General features: G+C 38.0%; 1 protein-coding gene across 1 annotated transcript in view; it reads right to left on the reverse strand.

Moving 5' to 3' along the window:
• Nucleotides 1–22,839, reverse strand: part of LOC150096624 (CD109 antigen-like) — a 930,782-nt gene that overhangs the window by 260,889 nt on the left and 647,054 nt on the right. The window contains exon 25 of the mRNA XM_090407963.1: nt 1,750–1,831. Within this exon, the coding sequence (XP_090264089.1) occupies nt 1,750–1,831 (82 nt within the window). The remainder of the gene's footprint in view (nt 1–1,749; nt 1,832–22,839) is intronic.

Below are 22,839 nucleotides of genomic sequence, written 5' to 3' on the forward strand. Positions count from 1 at the left end.
CTTCATCCAATCCAATTCACCTTCTGAACCTCGCGACGCATTCACTCTATCATTAAATCTTTCTAACTTTCTAACTCTCGACCCCCTCTTCTCACTTTCCCTCTCATTCATCCTTCTTTGTTTCCGTACTTTCGGTCCAACATACGTCCAACTTTCACTATCATTCTTCTCACTTTCACTCTCACATATCTTTCTTTGTTTCCGTACTTTCGGACTAACATGCGTCCAACTTTCGCTATCATTCTTCTCACTTTTACTGTCATTCATCTTTCTTTGGTTCAGTACTTTCGTTCCAAAATGCGTCCAACTTTCGCCATCAGTCATTCTTTTTTCGCTATCATTCATTCTTTCGATTTTTTTTACTTGCGATTTCTGCACCACGCCATTTCTACTTTCATTCGTTCTCTCAATTTCGTTTCTTTCCGCCTTACTTTCATCCCTTTTAACATCCGTTGCGGTTGTTAAATCGCTCTTTTTCTTTTTTCCTGATTTTTTAACATTTTTTCGCCTGTCTTTCTCGCCATCCTTCTCTTTCAAACGTGCACTTGCAACACAATCAGTACTAGCACTTTCTGTCATCAACTTCATATTCGCATTTATCAATTCCTCGTTCAGGTCACATTTCGCACACACCCTTCTTCCATCCGCACTAAACATCCACAAATCATTTATGTAATCGAAGGAATACATATAACAGACCTCACACTTAACGAACCGACTGAAATCCAAATTAAAATCATGGAATGACAATGCCGCCGCCATTTTTTTTTTTTTTTTTTCTCTGCAGGTTACTAGGTCTAATATTAACGTTTTCGTATTTATTTTAAGCAAGAAAAAAAACCCCACACTAATAATATCGGTAGCGTACAACGTTTACAGCCGCTCTTACTTAAACAATTACGCATATATACTTAATTATTCCTAGTAAAACTTATCTGAATCAGGAGCTCTTCAAAACACGTTCGTAGCGCTTGACCCACTAGCACCCTCTCATTGAATTGAATCAACATTGAATCAATTTAAAGTACGGTTGGATGTGCATTGTGTGCAATGGTTGTATATCTGCCACGATGAGTCTCTGATTCCATGGAGGTCAGATGTTAATAATAATAATAATACTAATTGTTGTTATTATTATTTATGTGAGACCTTAAAGAAGTCATAAGACTCATCACGGGAGGACAGTCTACTCCACACTGTACTACTTAATCCTCCATCTGCACACACAACAGAACTGTCCACTATTTACTTACAATGTCATCTACTAACCACTAATAGTATTTTTTATCTGTAAGGTATGTTATGCTGATTTGCATTTAAAAAAACGAAAGATTCCAGGAGGGGGAAAAAAAAACATGTTGCTTCTGCATGAGATTGGCTACCTCACCTTCAACTGATGAAGTCATATAAAGATCCTGCTCATCATGATGAGAACTGAACTTAGGAATTTTCCAATAGAAAAGCATAATGTCCCATCATTCTTCTGTTTGTTCTATGAAGGGACTTATCAGCAGACCCACTAAAATGTAATGCAAATCTCTGAAGCATGCATTATATTAAAAGAATACTTATGACTTGTTATGGAGTTAACTGTCCTCTCAAAATGAAGATACTTCTAATACAAACTTTTATTGTTTGCTTAGATTAGAACAAAACATGGATAAAACATTTATTTCTTCTCAAATATATGAATTAACAAAGCATACAGCAGTTAAAACTAAAGCAAAAGACACAACATAAATTTCTCACCATGTACTTCCATCTCTGTCCCTTCTGCCAAAATTACTAAAGGAGCCATCATCTCGTTTGTAATTAAGCTCTCTTTGGTAACCTAAGTAAAGATGATTACATTATGAAATGAAAACAAGAAATGTTATTGTAAATTTATTTGATTGTGTTAATTTACAATACAGAATAATAAGAAAATCATTAGTATTTATTTTCTGATATTATATCGAGCATCTTCAGAGAACAAAAACTGTTTGTCGCAGTACACAACCAGCAACAATTTGGTTAGCAGTGGGATCAAGAAAGCCATAATTGCCACCATCTATTGGTAAAGAGAGAGAGAGAGAAAGTATTAATCAGATCTTAAAATAACTGTCTCCCAGATTTTTGGTAAATTGATACTGCCATACTTGTTGAAGTTAGGGGAATGTTTTAAAGCTGCTGTTGATTCCAAAAACAGTATCTCTGATTTATAATGACTTCTGTGTAGTACTTTTGTTTTTGTCCCTTTGATCCTGTGTGTGCATGTGTGTGTGTGTGTGTGTGTGTGTGTGTGGAGGGGGGATATCCAAAGCAGGGTCTGGTAGTCCCAACTTGCCATAACGATAGTGGTGAATATATTTTTTAAGTTCTCCAAGGGGGTAGAAGGGGTGGTGAAGCGCAATACATAACCTCTCCCACTCAAATGTCAACCTCACCTTCCCGTGGTCCATCCTGTTCTAAAAGTACAAACGAGGCACTGGCGACCGAGTATGGGCGGTATAACCTTAACACCCTAACAGAGTAAATGCTGTTAGATCTGCCTGTCCAGAGGCGTTAGGTAGCAGCCCTACCACTGGACTTACCCAGCGACAGGTTAGTAACCTGCCCTGGGGAAATTCAAAATACTTTCAAGTTTCATGCAAAGAAAAGACCACAACCCAGGAAACGGTAAACGAAATTGGAAAAAGGAACACATAATGAAGATTGCAACATGGAATGTGAGAAGCATTGCACACAAAGAAGAACTTGATAAACAACTAAACCAAGCTAACATAAAGATATGTATAGTAACAGAAACAAAGAAAAAACAAAAAGGTACAAAAGAAACAAACAACTATATACAAATCTACAGTGGGGTAAAAAAAGAAGAAAGAGCAAAAGCACGTATAATGATTATGGTACATAAATCCCTAAAGAACAATATTGTATATTACAACTATTTGAATGAAAGACTAATAGAAATTAGACTCAAGACATTAAGAGGCCACATAACAATAATTGGTGCATATGCACCAGAAGAGGGAAAAGAAGAAGACAGTAATATATTTTATAAAGAATTACAGAATGCCATAGATAAAACAAACAAAACTGACTATTTACTGCTAGCAGGAGATTTAAATGCCAGAATAGGAAACAAAAAATACAAAACAAACATAGGTAAATTTGGCGAAGATACGTGTAATCAAAATGGTCGCAGATTGCGCGATTTTGTCATTTATAATAATATGAGAATAACGAATTCAATGTTTAAACACAAGGAAATACATAAATATACTTGGTCAGCCAGAGGATACAAATCAGTAATTGACTACGTTATCACAAATTTTAAATTAGCGGAGTTAATTTTAGACGTAAGAGCATATCGAGGCTTTGAATTAAACTCTGATCATTATATGGTATCAGCAAAAATTCGTTTTAAACCAAAGTGGCTAAAAACACATAGAATTGAAAATTCTTACCAGCCGAGCTACAAAATTTCTTCATTACAGGATCCTCAAGTTAGACTACAATATCAAAAATGCACAAACTTAAAAACAGAAACCACACATGAATCAAGTGACATAGAAGATGAATGGGAAAATTTGAAACAAATTCTCACAAAAGCAGCAACAGAAACCTTAGGAATAAAGCACAAATGGATTAGAAAAAGAGGACTACGAGACTGGAACAAAGAAATAGAAAATATAATAAAAACCAAAAAGGACAGTTACCAGAAATGGCTAAATTCCAAAACAATAGAAGCAGAAATAGAGTATAAAAGAAATAGTGCAATTGCAAAACGAGAAGTAAGGAAAAAACATAGAGAAAGATGGAACAATTTCGTAACAGAACTAGAAAAGGATTTATTTAAGCCACAACCCAAAACCTATAAAGTAATAAAATACATGAATAAAGAAATAAAAGAAAAGATAAAAATACAAACAATAGATTTAGAAAAATGGGTGACCTATTTCCAAAATCTCTGGACAGATGAGAACAATGAATTAAAATTTTATAAGACAAAGAATGACTTAATAGAAAATATCACAATGTTAGAACTGAAAAATATAATAAAGATGAAAAATAGGAAAACGCCAGGAGAAGACAATATAAATATAGAACTACACAAAAATGCAGATGAAAAATTTAATGAAAGACTTTTGAAATTTTTTAATAAGGTTTGGATGTCCGGAAAAACCCCTAACTCTTGGAAAAAAGCACTGGTATCCCAATCTATAAAAAAGGAAATAAAGACAATTGCAATAATTATAGGGGAATTAGCCTGCTGAATACAGGATATAAAATATATGCAGGAATATTAAAAGAGAAACTAAGCAGTATTGTAGAAAACAAATTACTAGAAGAACAAAATGGCTTCCGAAAAGGCCGATCCTGCATAGATCCAATTTTTACTTTAAAATTATTAATAGAAAAGAGAAGAGAATTTCAAAAAGAAACACATGTGGCGTTTATTGATTATGAAAAAGCATTTGACAAAATTAGTCGACAAAAATTATTTAAAATATTAACCAATTTAAACATACCAAACCAACTTTTACAATCTATTCAAGAAACATATACAGGAAATAAAATAGCAGTTAAATTAGAACACACCTCAGAATGGAAAGACATATCAAGAGGAGTACGACAAGGATGTACCCTCTCACCTCTGCTTTTCAATATATATATAAATGAAATATTAACAATCTGGAAACAGCATAACCCATTTGGTATACAAATGACCCCGCAAATGAAGATAGATACAATACTATTTGCAGATGATCAAATAGTATTAGCTACATCAGAAGATGACTTACAAAGATCATTAAAATCATTAAATGATATCTCAAAGCAATATAATATGACAATATCCAAAGAAAAAACAAAAATAATGGCATTCAAAGGAGAAAACCCAATCAGAAGTAAAATAGTGATAGATAATACAATACTAGAACAAGTAAACACTTTCAGATACTTGGGATGTGATCTATCATACGAAGAAGAAAAAGACATAGACACTAAAATATCAAACTTTGTCAAAGTAAATGGCATAATAAATAGTATATTTAAGCCATCCCTGGTACAAAAACACACTAGAATCAGACTATATAATGTCTTGTCAAAACCAACTCTACTATACGGAAGCGAAACATGGACCATGAAAAGGAAAGATGAAAAACGAATTCAAACAGCAGAAATGAAGTTCCTCAGAAAAACAGCTGGATATACCAAGTGGGACCACAAAACATATGGGCCTTTACCTTCTTCTGATTGAACTAGCTTGGTGTAACTTCTCCAATAATCTGATACTCCTACGTTCCTTTTTTGAGTTGAACTATGCTTAGCCACACTCTGAATCATCTATATATCGACTGTGCAACTCGCCACGTGGATATCGATTTCTTTACAGCTCTCCGTTCTTCGTAGTTGTCACTGAAGTTGGAACACAAATAATATGCTTTCTTTTCCTCGACTATAAGGCATTCTTCGCTTCTCACATAGGAAATATGGAACCGAGATTCCGCTCACTTTTGTTTCCATGTTATGACGTCGCAGATATAACCCCTATTTCGCCAGTCAGGAAATCACTGTGAAATCCCTACAAAAGAGCTTGCGAAGGACTCCTTTGGAACAGAATCAAAACCAAAACCAAAAAAGCCTCGTGGGGGGGGGGGGTCCAACCCTTTTATACCTGTTTTCCTAACGTCACTTTTTCTAACTTCTTTTCTCCGCCCCATACTTGTTTTTACTTCACCGACCAATTAGGGTGGCGTTTTTCTGCCAAACGTCCTTTGATCGGCGAGCCCGTAACGATGTCTCAATCCGGGAATCGGCCCTGAACTTACTTAATAACTTAATCTCTAGCCTCTCACATACCATCTCTTATGACTAATCCTTTTCTGTCTTATTTATTTAACTTTTCTCATTTAAATCATATCACAATATTAATATATTCTTTCCTTTGTTAGTTAGTTTAACAAAACCTTTATTTTTTTATATATTTTATTGGATGCAAGAATCTTTCCTTTTCTTTTAATTAATTCAACTATTATCTTTTATGCAGGGATTTTAATTTATTTTATTTATTCTTCATATTACACCATGATAACTGAGAATTTTACATTCTTAAGATATCAGGGTGTAACAAAGGTCCCCCCTTTAAACAAAAAAATTTCTTTAAGAGAAATTTTTCTTTTTTTTGAAGTGTTCCTTTTCTCTTATATACGGGGTTCCCCCCCCTTTTTTTGTACTTTCCTTCTCCTTTCCCCTTTTTCTTTGTATTCATTATCAGTATGCTCATAACTGATGTACTTAATTTCTTTTGTTTTTATTTCTCTTCCCCTTTTTAACCTTGCAGAAATTTACCTCTGATTTAACCTTAACTACTTGTGATTTCCTTTCACAGACTACCTCCTCATGTGATGATTTCTTCACTTTATTTACGTGGGACTCATGATTCCTCTCTTGAGACTCATTTCTCTCTTCCTTAAGTAACTCTGGAATTTTTCCTTTCCTTGTAAATTGTCTCCTTCCCAATAAGTATGTTTCTTTCCTCATGTAATCACATTTAAAGTCATACCTTGATAGGAAATCTGTGCCTAGGATCAGCTTGGTGTGTGGAAGAGAGGATCCTGGTAGGATCAAAAACTCCTGCCAAACACATAATTTGAACTTAGGCAGGTATAACTTTAGATTCACAGACCTAGAAGCACGAGTCATGGAAGTTGTGACACCTGACACTCTCACTCGTTGTTTAAGGTGAGTGATATTATCCTTGGCATGAGATTCTATTATTTTAAAGTAATCCTCCGATAGGATGGATGCTTGGGCCCCAGTGTCTAGCAAAGCATTGCAGTATTTTCCATATGCACTCGCCCTCACCTCCATCTCGTAAGGATGCTCCTTTCCTCCTTGTCCCTTTTTCCATACTCTGTTAGTATATGTATGTGAATCTGAGTCTCTGACATGAACTCTACCAAAACTCTTCTTGTTAAAGTAACCGTTTTGTGCAAAATGTCCCAGTTTGTTACAATTGAAACATCTTGGGGGCTCTCTACTGCCTCTTTGGTCATTAACTCTCCCTTGATTTTGAGAAATAACTGTCTCTTGTTGTGGTACGACTTCGGATAGTCTCTGCATAACTGAGTCTAATCTATCTAGAAGGGGTCTTTGCAGACGCTCAACTTCCTCTTTAACCAACTTAATGGTTTCCTCAGTTCTGCTACAATTAGGCCCTGGGGTTCTTACAGATTATGTTCCTAATTGTTTCATTACTTCATCTAACCTATTCATAATGGGTTTTTGGAGTATTTCTATCTCTTGTTTAACAATATCCCTGATTTTATCTGAATCAATATAAGCCTCTTTCAAATTGTTTATCTCTTGCTTATTGTCCTTTTCTAGTCTCTCTCTCTTGTCCTTGATCTTTCTCTCCTTTCCTTATTCTCTTTATTATGTCCTTGCCCCTTTTCAGAATTTTCCCTCTCCTCAATTATATTTACTGACCCATGAACATATGCGGGACGAAGGTCTCCGAGCAATTGTTCACATTTTTTTACAGCATCGCAACATTCTCTTAAATTGGATAATTTCTTATCGAATGCTGTCTCCTTCAATTCAGATTTGACTCCCTGTCTGAATTGTTGGAAAATGGCCCAGTCCAAGTGAGGTTTTTCTTCACTAAGGACATTTAGGGTACTAGCTATCGTCAGTAACCTGTTATGGAACTCAGCCATACTTTCCTTTTCCTTCTGAGAGCACCTCTGGAGCTTCCATAAGTTAGGTCCTAAACTTCCTAGTTTTGAGAACTCAGAAATTAGGATTGACTTAAATCGGGAGTAATCCAGGGTTTCCTTGAGAATGGGGGAAGAATACAGGAAAGCTTTAGCCTTTCCCACCAGTTTACTTTGGAGTAGGACTAGCAACTGAAAATCAGTCCATCCTCCAACTCTTCTAAGCTCTTCTATGTAACTAAAAAAATTTAGGACGTCATCAGTCTCCTCACCCGAAAATTGTTGGAACACCTGCTGTGGGGTTAATGTAGCGAAACAATTCGCTGTTATCCATGCCTAAATTACTGGAGGGTTCAGTCATACTTGCATCCAATTTACACTAATTTACTCTCTACAATTTTCAACAAAACTTTACTAAATTTCTACCTCTTAGTTGTCTGATCTGCTACCAAAACCAACTTGTTGTAAATAGCTCATAATTAAGATTTTAATTAGCTAAATTACATTCCTGCCGACTGCACCATTTATGTTGTGACCTATTCTTCTTATTCTATTCTATTCTATTAACCTCCTTATAACTTTATATCCTACCCGGCTGCGCTATTTATGTTGTGTCCCCATTTTACGATTTTTATTCTATCTAACAATTCCCGCTTATCTATGTTTTTCTATTATCTACGCATGAGATATCACCAAAACTTATACTTATATCTAAGTTATTTCTCCCCTTAGTACCCCTAATATTTGTATTTATACTGCGCCTTTTGGGATAATTAGTTTAAGATATTATATATAAAAACAAGGAGAAAGAACTAAAATATGTCTGAAAGTGTAACTATGTTGCAGTCGTGACACTTTATCTCGTTTCTTAACATTAATTTCCCGCGTGATTAGGTTCGTAATTTTTTTTAAGTGGTGCATTGGACAGCAATTTCAGACAACTCTTTTATCATTGAACAAAGGTTTATTAAATTCCTTAACATGGTGCAATTCAACTTTTTTTGATTACTCAATTTAATGCTAAACTAAATACTTACAAACTAACATTATCTTATTACAAGCAATTAGGCTATGATCCTATAATGAGTATTACGATCATGACGCCATAACAATTCAACACATAAATTCACTTGACATGGACAAATAAGATTAATTCACACTATTTAACTATTCAAACTTAAGCAGATTAACTAAACCATTTTCTGCACTAACACACAACTATGACATTTTAACTTTCCAATACATTACAATAGACATGCAAAATTCTCAGGACACTTAATTATTCACATAACATTAACACTAGCCAGCTTACTTTTAATATATTCTGTCAGATACTAAAGTCCTAGTATAAATTTTCCTTGGTCACTTTAACAGTTCCGTATTAGAATAATGATACTTATCACAGACACATTTTTTTGTTAACATTAGAGATATTTTACAGTACCTTTCTTTCTTGGGTTTTTCATATGGGCCTTTACCTTCTTCTGATTGAACTAGCTTGGTGTAACTTCTCCGATAATCTGCTACTCCTACGTTACTTTTTTGAGTTGAACTATGCTTAGCCACACTCTGAATCATCTATATATCGACTGTGCAACTCGCCATGCGGATATCGATTTCTTTACAGCTCTCCGTTCTTCGTAGTTGTCACTGAAGTTGGAACACAAATAATATGCTTTCTTTTCCTCGACTATATGGGATGCTTCACTTCTCACATAGGAACCGAGATTCCGCTCACTTTCGTTTCCATGTTATGACGTCGCAGATATAACCCCTATTTCGCCATTCAGGAAATCACCGTGAAATCCCTACGAAAGAGCTCGATTTATACGAGTGTTTCATCCTAGTCAGGATGGAATCATGAAGAACTTAAGTGGACATAGGAGAGGATGGCTTAACTGTGAGTGATAAGGAGGTTTTTGAGGAAATAAATAACCTTGATGTCAATAAGGCAATAGGATTTGATGACATATCACCACACGTCTTAAGGGAATGTTCCCAAAGGGAATTGGCAGTAGCATTGGCTTGCTTGTTAATTAAGAGTCTTACAACAGCACAGGTTCCAAGAACGTGAAAAAAAGGTAAAATTGTTTCACTGCATAAAGGTAGTGATAAGGCTGTAGCTTCAACTTATAGGCCAATCTGTATATTTGGAGTTATGCTGAAGGTAGTGGGGAGATTGGTGAGAAGTAGGATATAGGAATGGGTTGATAACAGCAGTATTCTTTGTGTTTATCAGGATGGGTTTGTTAAGGGGAGATCATGTTTCGTTAACTTACTTATGTACTATAACAAGGTGACGAATATATTGGACAGGGGGTTTGCATATACAGTGGTGTACTTGGATTTTGCAAAAGCTTTTGGTAGACTGCCACATGAGAAGCTGTTGAATAAATTGAAACAGATGGGATTGGATAACAGACTTCTGAGATGAATCAGTGACCGGCTGTCAGATAGGTATCAGAAAATTGCATATGGGGTGCAGTATCCCGTAAGAGGAAGGTCACTAATGGTGTACTGCAAGGGTCAGTTTTGGTAAAATTGTTGTTTAATTCGTATGTTAATGATATTGGGATGGGTTTAACTAGTGACATGGAGCTGTTTGCAGATGATGCAAAATTGGGGAGAGCAATGCGGTAAGCAAGAAGAGGGATTGTAAAGCCTCGTGAATAGGAGGAAGAGGGTGTGGGGGGGGATATGATTGAGACATATGAACTAGTCGGGGGTTGTTATCAGGTTGACATGGAAGAGTTTTTTTATAGAATGAGAGTGGAGTAGAACAAGAGACCATCACTGGAAACTGTTTAAAAAAATGCATGCACCGGAAACTGTGTGTGATGTGAATATAGACACATTGGATCATTTTAAGGTACAGTTGGATGAGCATTGTGTGCAATAGTGTGTACCTCCCACAATGAGGCTGTGACTCCATGGAGGTCGGATATTAATAATAATAATCCCCCCCCCCCCCTCAGTGGTCACATTGAAACTATTACATACACTAAAGTCACACTTCAGTACCTATTCTTCCTTTTGCTTGCTGCACAGAAAAGAAGTCTCCTGAATTTCTTTTGGCCTAGCACATTATTTCCTCTGATATTCTATTTTTTTCTTTTCCTTAACATAACTGGTAATGCACAAGCATTTTATCAGTGCATGCATATACTCATAAATATCTTCTGTTTTAATTTTTAAAGTTGTCCAAATTATTTGCCTAATTTTTTAATAGTTTTTAATAGCACTTCTGACGTAGTTATGAGAAAGACATATCCACATGAATATTAATAGTAATTTTATTATTGTAAATATTTCAACCTAAAATTAACATGCCATCATCAGTGCACCAGCACATTCACAAATTGAAACACAGACAATGGAATGTTATATACAGGTAACCCTCATATAATGCGGATGTTAGGTTCCATAGAAATGCCGCGTTATATAAATTGCATTATGAGAGACTCAGATTACATAGAAAAAGTAGGGGTTTGGTTCCAAAATCGTTTTTTTTTAATTATATAAACAACAATGACATACCCAACAAAAATTATTTTTATTTAATTCTTGTAATTCATGTAAATTAAGAAAACATATAAACTATGAAACAAATACATAGTATAAACTTATAAAATTACAAAATTTTACATAAACTTCATTGCACATAATAAAGTGCATATTTTAATCGTCATCACTGTCTTCAAAACAAACATTTCATAGATGTTCTTTATTTATGAGTGGCCGGAAGTCGTCATCACTTGAAATCTCTGGGACATCATTTGTATAATTCTCATTGCATACTTCAGCTGGTTTAGTTATCAAGAAGTCAGTAATAAGACCTTACTTACCACTATGTGGCAGTTTTTTTTTTTAAGTTCATAATATGGAACTAAACAAATATCCAATTTTCTTGTGAATTTTCTGGAGCCCTCGTTGAGGGATTATTATCCGTAAAATAGCGTCCTAACTTTCTTGCCAAGTCCAATCCTTCTGCTAATTTCTTTAAACTGAGTTTTTTTAATGAATTCATCACAATCAGAATCTTCAACAGAACTTTCCTTGCTATTTGGTTCGACGTCATCTATTAATTGTACTAGTTCCTCCAAAATTTTAAAATTTATTTCCTCATCAATTAATTCACTAATTTCGTTTTCCACCATATTGCAAAAGCTCTCTAAGTGGTCATTACTATAGAAATAATTCTTTTTAAAAAAAAAAAAGCATTACATATTGTATGTAACTCACCAGGAAATAAAGTGCTCAGCTTGAGATGAACACACTTATCATTTTGAATGCACTTTCCTGGCAGAAAATGAAGACAACTTTCAACAATAATTAACACTTTACATCATGGGTGTCAAACTTGCGGGCCGCATGCAGCCCGCAACGAATATTTTTGCAGCCCAGCCAAACGTTTGCCAATGAAAGTGATTACTACATATAGCCATGTTGCATGCATTTCCTTTACACACAGGCGAACCATTTCCCCTCACTATTTCTACCAGCCGATTATATACCTACTATCACGTGCCAGTGCCACGCCCCCGTCTAGTCATCAGTCTTGTTGGAACTGACTTGTTTGGTGTGCGTAACAGGAAATATTTCGCTTTTGGTGAACAAGAAAAATAAGTTTATTTACTTTACGCTTATTAATTTGTGCAGTTATTTAGTGTCTGGTAAGTTGATGTTCAAGAAAAAATACCAGTTTTTATTAAAATATTCTATTATTTTATGTTAACGATTATTAATTTTTATCAGTCCTTTGTATTCGGCATGTCTCTATCGAAACTAAGTGACAGTAATAAACGAAAAATTGCTGACGAACATCGAAATTTCCAAGAAAAGTGGGAATTGGAGTATTTCTGCTGTGAAGTAAAAAATAAAATAATCTGCTTAAAATGTAATAATGTTATCAGCGTACCAAAGTTATACAACATTAATCGTCACTATGAACAACATAAATCAAAATATGATAATTACGAGGATTAATGAGACAAGAAAAGTTGAAAGAGCTAAAGTCAGGACTGAAAAAACAACAGTTCATGTTTGCTAAAGTGTCACCAGAGAGTGAAGCGGCAGTGAATGCAAACTACGTCTTGTCAGAGTTGATAGCTAAACACTCGAAACCTTTTACTGAAGGTGATTTCATTAAGGAATGTCTAATTAAAGCTGCAGAAATTATTTGTCCTGAAAATATGAAGGCTTTTCAAATAATCTCTTTATCTCGAAATACAGCTGTGGAGAGAATTACTGATTTGGCTGACAATTTAAGTGTTCAGATCAAAGCAAAATCATCTAGTTTCGAAACTTTTTTTCCCTTGCCTGTGACGAGAGTATGGACATTGGGGGGGATAGCTCAATTAGCTGTGTTTCTTCATGCTTGCAACATGGATTTCAACATTTTTGAGGAATTATTGGAACTAGTACCAATGCATAATACTAGTACAGGACAAATTATATTTAATTGTGTTTTTGAACTCCCCCCCCCCCCACCCCCCCCCCCCCCCACCCCCCCCCCCCCCCACCCCCCCCCCCCCCCACCCCCCCCCCCCCCCACCCCCCCCCCCCCCCACCCCCCCCCCCCCCCACCCCCCCCCCCCCCCACCCCCCCCCCCCCCCACCCCCCCCCCCCCCCACCCCCCCCCCCCCCCACCCCCCCCCCCCCCCACCCCCCCCCCCCCCCACCCCCCCCCCCCCCCACCCCCCCCCCCCCCCACCCCCCCCCCCCCCCACCCCCCCCCCCCCCCACCCCCCCCCCCCCCCACCCCCCCCCCCCCCCACCCCCCCCCCCCCCCACCCCCCCCCCCCCCCACCCCCCCCCCCCCCCACCCCCCCCCCCCCCCACCCCCCCCCCCCCCCACCCCCCCCCCCCCCCACCCCCCCCCCCCCCCACCCCCCCCCCCCCCCACCCCCCCCCCCCCCCACCCCCCCCCCCCCCCACCCCCCCCCCCCCCCACCCCCCCCCCCCCCCACCCCCCATAAAAGTATTGCCCAACGTTTGTAAGAGAATGAAAAGAATTGTATATTTCTTGAATAACTGCAAAGAAACTAATTCCATCTGCATTCACTTTGGCTGCATTGTTAATGATTAAATTTAGAGTATGAGCAGCACATGGCACATAAAAAGCTAGAGGATTTTTGTTCAAAAGCAAATTTTGGAGCCCATATTTGCCCCCCCTTGACCTCGCATGTCTTCAATGGGAATGTTCCATTTTTCCAGTTGTTCCATTATTGTTGCACATAAAGCACATCCTGTGGAATCTGATATATCTGCAAAACCTAAAACGTTTTCCCTGATCTTGACAATTCCATTGTCACAGGAAACAAAGCGAATAATAATGGTAATTTGTTCTGTTTTACTTCCATCAGGTGTGCAGCCTAAAATTATGGAATAATATTTAGATTTTCGAATTGATAATAAAATTGTATCCCTAATTGCATTACTTAAAGTTTCCAATATTTCATTTTGACTGTCTTTACTCAAATAGTGTACTCTACTGATTTGTTGTAGGGCTCTTTCAACATGATTTTCCATAACGGGATCAAACCTCCCAAACAGTTAGACTAATTTTAAAAAATTGCAGTTATTTCTTTCATATAATTTATCAGATGATCCGTGAAAAGTTAAATTTTGGCTACGAACGAATTTTATAATTTCAATCAAGCGTTCTAAAACACTCATCCAATGTTTCTATTCCATTTCATACATGCTTTGAGTCTGGAAATCAATAGTACTCTTGTGTAGAGGCTTAAGTGCTGTGAGGACATTATGTTGGAGGTTTAATGGATTTTTTACAACACTCAAAAAGAATTAAAATAGAATTTAATACTTCCTATATTTCGTCCTAGTCACTAGGACATCTACGGGGATTACAAACACAATTAATGTAACGTTTCTGAGAGCTGCTGCTGCTTCTAAGAAAAGTCTCTCTTTCTTGAATTTGCTGTGGTGGAGCATGGTGGTTTTCTTTCATGATACTCTGTGGGTGGTGTCCAAAACATGGTCAGCCAAGCCTGAATGCCATAGTTGTGTTTAATGATGTACGACTTGTGTTCCTCCAGGTGGATGGATGCTGATATGCCTGTCTGTCCAAAGTATGCAAGCTTACAGGAACAGGGTACTTTGTAAACTCCAGGCAGAGAGAGAGGAGGGAGCTGATCTTTTGTAGAACAGATAAGGGTAGCAAGTTTGCGGTAGGGCTTATATGCTGTGTGTAGGTTATACTTTTTTAGTATCTTGGTATTTTTTCCGAAGTACCATGGATGTAGGGTATGGTGATGGCATTTTTAAAATCTTGTTGACGAGAGGGACGGGGAATGGGGGAGGAATTGATTATTTTTTTGATACTGTGTTCGCTGTAGCCATTGGAGTGGAAAGTTCTGTGTATGTGGTTAAGCTCAGTAGTGAGGGCGGTTCCACTGGAACAAAGATTGTGGGCTCTCTTGGTAAGAGTTTTAATGATGCCATATTGTTGCGAGGGGTGGTGGTGGGAGAGTTTGTGAATGTATCTGCCTGTGTGTGTGGGTTTTCTGTATACAGTGAAGGCAAGTGTATCATTAGGCAGGCGTGTGACTAAGGTGTCTAGGAAGGGTAAACAATTGTTCTTTTCCTTTTCCATAGTAAACTGGATTCTTGGATGTAGGCTATTGAGATGACTGAGGAAGGAGTCTAACATGTCTGGGCCATGAGGCCAAATAGAGAACACATCATCTACATATCTTAGCCAGATAGAAGGTTTGAGTGGGGCTGAGTCTATGGCTCGTTTTTCAAAATCTTCCATATAAAAATTGGCAAGGGGGGGGGGGTGAGACCCATGGCAGTTCCCTCTGCTTGTAGATTTTGTTCTTCCAAGAGAAATACCCAGAGTTGATGGCAAAGGAAAAGAGATCTAAGATGTCAGAGGGAAAAACGTTTTCTAAGAGAGATAAAGTGTCACTTGTGAGAGCTGCTGCTGCTCTCAGAAACCAACCAAATCTTAACAAATACGGTTGCATTAAGCTTCCTAAGATTTGGGAAACACTCATCACCAGAGGTCCCACCTTACATTCCAGGCCACCTACTACCGCCCTTAGAGGGCGCTCCACCTAGATAGGACTTTAGTGTCACCCACGTAGTTGGGCTTAGTATTGTAAGTTTTTGTGTGCATGTTACATTAATTGTTTTTGTAATCCCCGTAGATGTCCTAGTGACTAGAACGAAATATAGGAAGTATTAAATTCTATTTTAATTCTTTTTGAGTGTTGTAAAAAATCCATTAAACCTCCAACATAATGAAATCAATAGTAGTTTTGTTTATTTAAATTTTTATCAAGTTCCTTCCATTTTAAGAAATTTTTCATGTGAGTTAAACTAGTCTCATGTGTATGTAAAATTGTACTTACATTTCTCCAATCGTTATAACCGTCTACAAGACTCAGTGGATGATTCAGTTGATTCAGTAGGTGCGACAAGTTTGCATCAAAAGCAAAAAACAGAATTTAAAGTTTCGGAATAAATGAGCCATGTTTTCAATTTTTCTATTATAATACGTGTCGCCAAATTTATGACCAATATGTATATCCGGGATATATTATATTTTTATTTTGAACAAGCCCCATTTCAATTAAAACAACTCGTAATTTTTCATCAATATTTCCCCATTCACCTGGATCTTCTAAATTCACAGACTAACAATGTGTTAGTTTCGTGGTCAACTACAACTAAATCTTGTTGTAGATGACTAAATCCTAACTATTATTCACTTAAATCATGTTCAATTATCTTGTTCAATAGTTGCAATAGTACCCTCATGCAAACTGGATGATGTGCACGGTTCTTCAACTCTGATTTCTAATGTATCGAGTAGGTTACAATAGCATCAGAATATTTTAATATTTTAAACAAATTTATTAAGAGCCCCAGTTTGTTTCTTAATATCTGCTTGTTTCGCAGCGTGACACTTATGATTTTGTGCACCGGATAACTTTTTTTTAAATTTTTGATTCCATTTCTATTTTATACCCACAAGAAATTATTACACAACACGACTCAGAGACGAAATAATAGTCCGCACTGCGCTACTGTCAGTAGCCTACTGAGATGAGTACCATATTACTGGTTAACTAGCAACAAATGTTTTGTACGAAAATTCGTTTCCGCGCATAAAAACTGTTCACTTTCACTTTAGATAGACTGCAGTAGACACAACATTCTGCAGGCAAGCATTTAGCCTGCTTTAGCTGAAAATTGTAAACAGCCGGCTAATCAAAGAGGCGGCAATATACATTTTTTAAAATTTTTTATTCAGTGTATACGGCCTCATTTATTTTAATACTGATCATTCTAAGAATTTTTTTGTTTTTATGATAAAAATTTTGTTTCTTAAAAATTAACTTACGAACCATTCCCTGGCAGCGGTGCCCGCATCATAGCGGCGCACGCATGCACTGCATGCCCGCTTCTGCTGGCCCTGGTTGAAGTATTTAGTGATCACTTTAAAAGGATATTTCATCCTAGTCAATAGAATGTACTATAACAAGGTGACAAATACCTTGGTCAGGGATATGCATATACAGTGGTGTACTTGGATTTTGCAAAAGGTTTTGATAGACTGCCACACGAGAAGCTGGTAAAAACATTGGCAACATGGGATTGGATAACAGACTTCTGAGTTGCATCAATGACTGACTGGCTCTCAGATAGATATCAGAAAGTTGTATATGGGCGTGTGGTATCCCTAAAGAGAAAGGTCACTAGTGGTGTACCACAGGGATCAGTTTTGGGAGCATTGTTGTTCAACTTGTATGTTAATGATATTGGGATGGGTTTAACTGATATGTAGTTGTTTGTGGATGATATAAAACTGGGGAGAGCAATGTAGAGCCAAGTGGATATTATGGCCTTACAAGAGGACTCGAATAGATTGAATGAATGGAACTGCCAGTTCCATGTGGCAAAGCGTAAGGTTTGAGATCTGGTAAGCAATCATGGGATGCATGTATACACTTGGGAGAAACTTTAAAGGAAGTAGAGGAGATGAGAGATCTAGCAGTGCTGGTGTACAAGGACTTAAAATTCAAGGACCTCATTGCACAAGTTGTAAAGACATCACATCAGATAATGGCAATGATGCGGAGAACTCTGATATGCAGAAATAGAGAGGTTATGCTGTTTTGATCAGGCCTTATATTGATTAATGATTGCAGATTTGGTCACCAGGTTTTTATGGTCATGAGGATATGTTGAAAGGGTCCAGAGAAGATTCACAGAGGCGGTCAGTGGTCTTTGGAATGTAGAGTACAAGGATATTTCTTATACTTATGAGAGAATATAAGTTGCAGAGCTTGTGAATAGGAGGAAGTGGGGGGGGGGTATCATTGAGACATATAAGCTAGTCAAAGGTTGTTTTCAGGTTGACGTGGAAGAGATTTTTCATAGAATGTGAGAAGGGAGTAGAACAAGAGGCCATTGCTGTAAACCGTATAAGGAGGGTGTGAGCAGAAGAACAGGGAGCTGGTTATTTGCATGGAGAGTGTTGGTGAGTGGAATGCATTGCCTGAGTGTGTGTGTTGTGAGTGTAGACACATTATTATTATTATTAAACAAGACCTCATGGAGTCAAAGACTCATCTAGGAGGTCCTTTTATCTCACACACATCTCATCATACCGGGTCTTAAACACATTCAAACTCCTTGCAGACACCACACTCTCAGGCAAGGCATTCCAATCATTCACAACTCTGCACGAAAAAAACCTGCCTCTCACTCCCCTACTCGCACCCTCTTTATACAGTTTCCAGGGATGACCTCTGGTTCTCCCCTGATCTCCCACTATTCGCTGTAGAACTTCTCCACCATTGATCCTATAACAACCCCTTACCAACTTGTAGGTCTCTATCATATCTCCCCTCTTCCTTCTCTCCACTAGACTCTGCAAATTACATCTTTTCAATCTTTCCTCATACTCGACATTCCAGAGGTCAGAAACTACCTTAGTCAGTCGCCTTTGGACCCTTTCCAACATCTCTTCATCCTTCTGAAAACCAGGTGACCAAATCTGGGCACAATAGTCTATGTGTGGCCTAATCAAAGCCTTATAAAATGGAACAAGAATTTCCCTACTTCTACACGTCAGTGTCCTCCTCATCATTCACAGAAGTCTTTGTGTTGTCTTCACAATTTTGGCGATGTGTCCCCTAAATTTTAGATCCTTATCCACTATCACTCCCAGATCTCTTATTTCCTCTACTTCCAACAATATATTCTCACCAAGCATAAATTCTGCATCCCATCTTTGTTTTCCAAATTTTAAAACCTTACATTTTGCAACATTGAACTCACATCCCCATTTGCTTGCCCAATCACTCAATTTATTCAAGTCTTCTTGCAGAGCCACAACATCTTCACTACTCTTTATGGTTCGTCCCAACTTTGCATCATCTGCAAACAACTGAATATCTCCATCCAAATCTTTGCCAATATCATTAATATACAAGTTAAATAGTAATGGCCCTAAAACAGATCCCTGAGGCACTCCACTAGTGACTTTCCTTTTCCTGGATATTGCACCCCCATACACAACTTGTTGATACCTATCAGATAGCCAGTCTCCAATCCAATGCACTAATCTAATATCCAACCCCATCTGCTCTAGTTTGACTGTCAACTTATCATGAGGTACTCTATCAAAAGCTTTTGCGAAATCCAAGTATATTACTGTGTATCCTTCTCCTCTGTCCAAGGAAGCAGTCACTTTATTGTAATAAGTAAGTAGATTACTAAAACATGACCTCCCTTTAGCAAATCCATGCTGTCCATCAAAGATTATACAACTGTTGTCAACCCAACTCTGGATCCTAGTTCTCACAAGCTTCTCCAACAACTTAACCACAACACCTGACACACAGATAGGCCTATAGTTTGATGCTTGAGTTCGATCACCTCCTTTATGAAGTGGCACAATCTTGCCCTCCTTCCACTCTTTAGGGACTTGACCAAGTGCAAGACTCGTATTAAAAAAATATGTCGAGGCAGGTGTCAACTCTCTGGCACATTCCTTCAGAATACGCGGTGATATATTATCAAGTCCCACAGCCTTATTTACATCTAGTTTACTCAACTCCCCAAACACCTCTTGCTCACTTACAGTCAGTCTCTCCTCCCCATCATCAACTGCTCTCAATCTCTCCATGAAGTCACATTCACAAGATTGAAAGATCTTTATGAACTGCTCATTAAGTATCTCCACCACACATTCTGCAACAGCTGTCTTTATACCATTTCCTCCAATCAATGTCATCCTTCCATAATCATTCTTTCTTTTGCTGGCTACATATCGAAAGAACTCCCTAGGATTCTTTTTAGCTTCATTAGCTAACTGCTGTTCATACCTCTCTTTAGCTACTCTCACCAACCAAGTCACTCTCCTTGCCTGGTCTTTGTAGAACTCATGAAATTGGTTACTTCCACTTCTCTTATGCTGCCTCCACAATGCCCTTTTTCTCTGTATTGCATTCTTAATCTCTTTATTCATCCATCTCACACCTAACTAATTTAACCTTCTCACCCATGGTATACATTTAGACAATGCATCCACTAAATATTTTTTGAAAATCCCCCAAGCTGCATTGATCTCTTTTCCAGCTAACTCCTCATACACCTGCAAGCTGTCACCTGAGCTCTTCATAATCACCCCCTTGTAGTTCCACATATACCCTTTTTTCACAGGGGTCCTTGCACTGCTGGCAACCACCCAAGTAATCACCTCATGGTCACTTTCACCAATTGGTGGATGATTTGATACCTCATTGATAATTACATCCTCCGATGAGATGACCAAATCCAAGACCCTTAATCCTCTTGTGCCCTCTGTTACATACTGTCTGAGGTAGTTATCCCTCAAAAACTCAAGAAACTCATTTTCTTTACTTCCAGTTGCTATCTCTTCATTCCAGTCTATATTGCCATAATTAAAATCACCCATAATGATCACCCTTTTCTTATTTACTTGGCTTATTTGACTATACATTTCACTATCACCACCATCCACATTACCAGGTCTATAACAACATCCCACCAAGTATTTGATTCTATTCACCTCTATCTCACACCATACTGTCTCAAAACCACTGGCCCCATTTCCCTCTTGCATCTCTACCTTGTATGGACATAACTCTTTCTCTATCATCAATAGCGCTCCCCCTCCCTTTTTACCCCTTCTATCCTCACGAAACACATCATACCGTTCCATCTCTATTCCTGTCAGAATGTCATCCTCATCTAACCATGTCTCACTTATTCCGACAATCTCTGGGTGCACAGACGCAATTAGTGCAACCATTTCATCCGCCTTGTTTCTTATACTTCTAGCATTGGTATACAAACACAACAACTCATTTCTGGATCTACAGCTAGTTCCACTAATACCACTCACTCGATGTGATCTCTCCATGCTGGACTGGGGCCATTTCCCTTTGTTCTTCTTCATTTTAGAACCCTTTGCAATTCCATCTGTTTCCTTTTGATCCCTAATCATCCCATTACTTTCCTGCCTACACATTCTCTCACATCCTCTTGGAGCATCCACCTTTCTCACGCTGTGTATCCCTGTCCACCTTGAGCCTCCCCGTTTCCCTGCTCCTCTTGCACACCCATTCTCTCATTTTCTATACTCATACCACTCACTTCCACATTCATTTCCACTCCTTCAATCTCTCCTGCTCTTCCACATCACTCCCCTCTCGATCTGATTCATTCTCTCTATTCACTTCTCTACCTTCCAGCAGCAGTCTCTCCAAGCGACTCACACCATAACCACTCAAATGCAGTCCATCGCTCCCATACAGCTCACTTCGTCCCTCAAACTCATTCCACACATTAACAAACTGTACTCCCATCTCCTCACACATTTCAGCCAGAATATCATTCATAATCCTTGCTCTCCACCTCATTTCACCACAATCATACCTAGGCAACACACTGACCACCCTTCCTGTCACACTATTCTCCTTTATCTTTCCAAGCAGTCTCCTGACATTCATTTTGACATGTTCTTTGTTCTCTCTCAAATCATTCGTACCAATTAATACAATTAACTCTTTTGCTCGTTCCCGCCTCATATTCAATGCCTCAATCACTCTACTCATTTTACCGCCTGGAAAACATACCTTGTGCATTGTATCCTCTAGCACACCTTTAATAATGGAGTCGCCATACAACGCCACTCGCTCATCTTTTGTTAACTCTTTCATGCCATCATGATTTATTTTAATAGTTTTGACCTGAATTCTCTTAATTTCATTCCACATCCATTTCATTTCTTGCTTCATCCAATCCAATTCACCTTCTGAACCTCGCGACGCATTCACTCTATCATTAAATCTTTCTAACTTTCTAACTCTCGACCCCCTCTTCTCACTTTCCCTCTCATTCATCCTTCTTTGTTTCCGTACTTTCGGTCCAACATACGTCCAACTTTCACTATCATTCTTCTCACTTTCACTCTCACATATCTTTCTTTGTTTCCGTACTTTCGGACTAACATGCGTCCAACTTTCGCTATCATTCTTCTCACTTTTACTGTCATTCATCTTTCTTTGGTTCAGTACTTTCGTTCCAAAATGCGTCCAACTTTCGCCATCAGTCATTCTTTTTTCGCTATCATTCATTCTTTCGATTTTTTTTACTTGCGATTTCTGCACCACGCCATTTCTACTTTCATTCGTTCTCTCAATTTCGTTTCTTTCCGCCTTACTTTCATCCCTTTTAACATCCGTTACGGTTGTTAAATCGCTCTTTTTCTTTTTTCCTGATTTTTTAACATTTTTTCGCCTGTCTTTCTCGCCATCCTTCTCTTTCAAACGTGCACTTGCAACACAATCAGTACTAGCACTTTCTGTCATCAACTTCATATTCGCATTTATCAATTCCTCGTTCAGGTCACATTTCGCACACACCCTTCTTCCATCCGCACTAAACATCCACAAATCATTTATGTAATCGAAGGAATACATATAACAGACCTCACACTTAACGAACCGACTGAAATCCAAATTAAAATCATGGAATGACAATGCCGCCGCCATTTTTTTTTTTTTTTTTCTCTGCAGGTTACTAGGTCTAATATTAACGTTTTCGTATTTATTTTAAGCAAGAAAAAAA

Source organism: Typopeltis vanoorti, chromosome 18, assembly GCF_054136105.1.
Source record: "Typopeltis vanoorti isolate ZY-2024b chromosome 18, IOZ_Tvanoo_1.0, whole genome shotgun sequence".
NCBI lineage: Eukaryota > Metazoa > Arthropoda > Arachnida > Uropygi > Thelyphonidae > Typopeltis > Typopeltis vanoorti.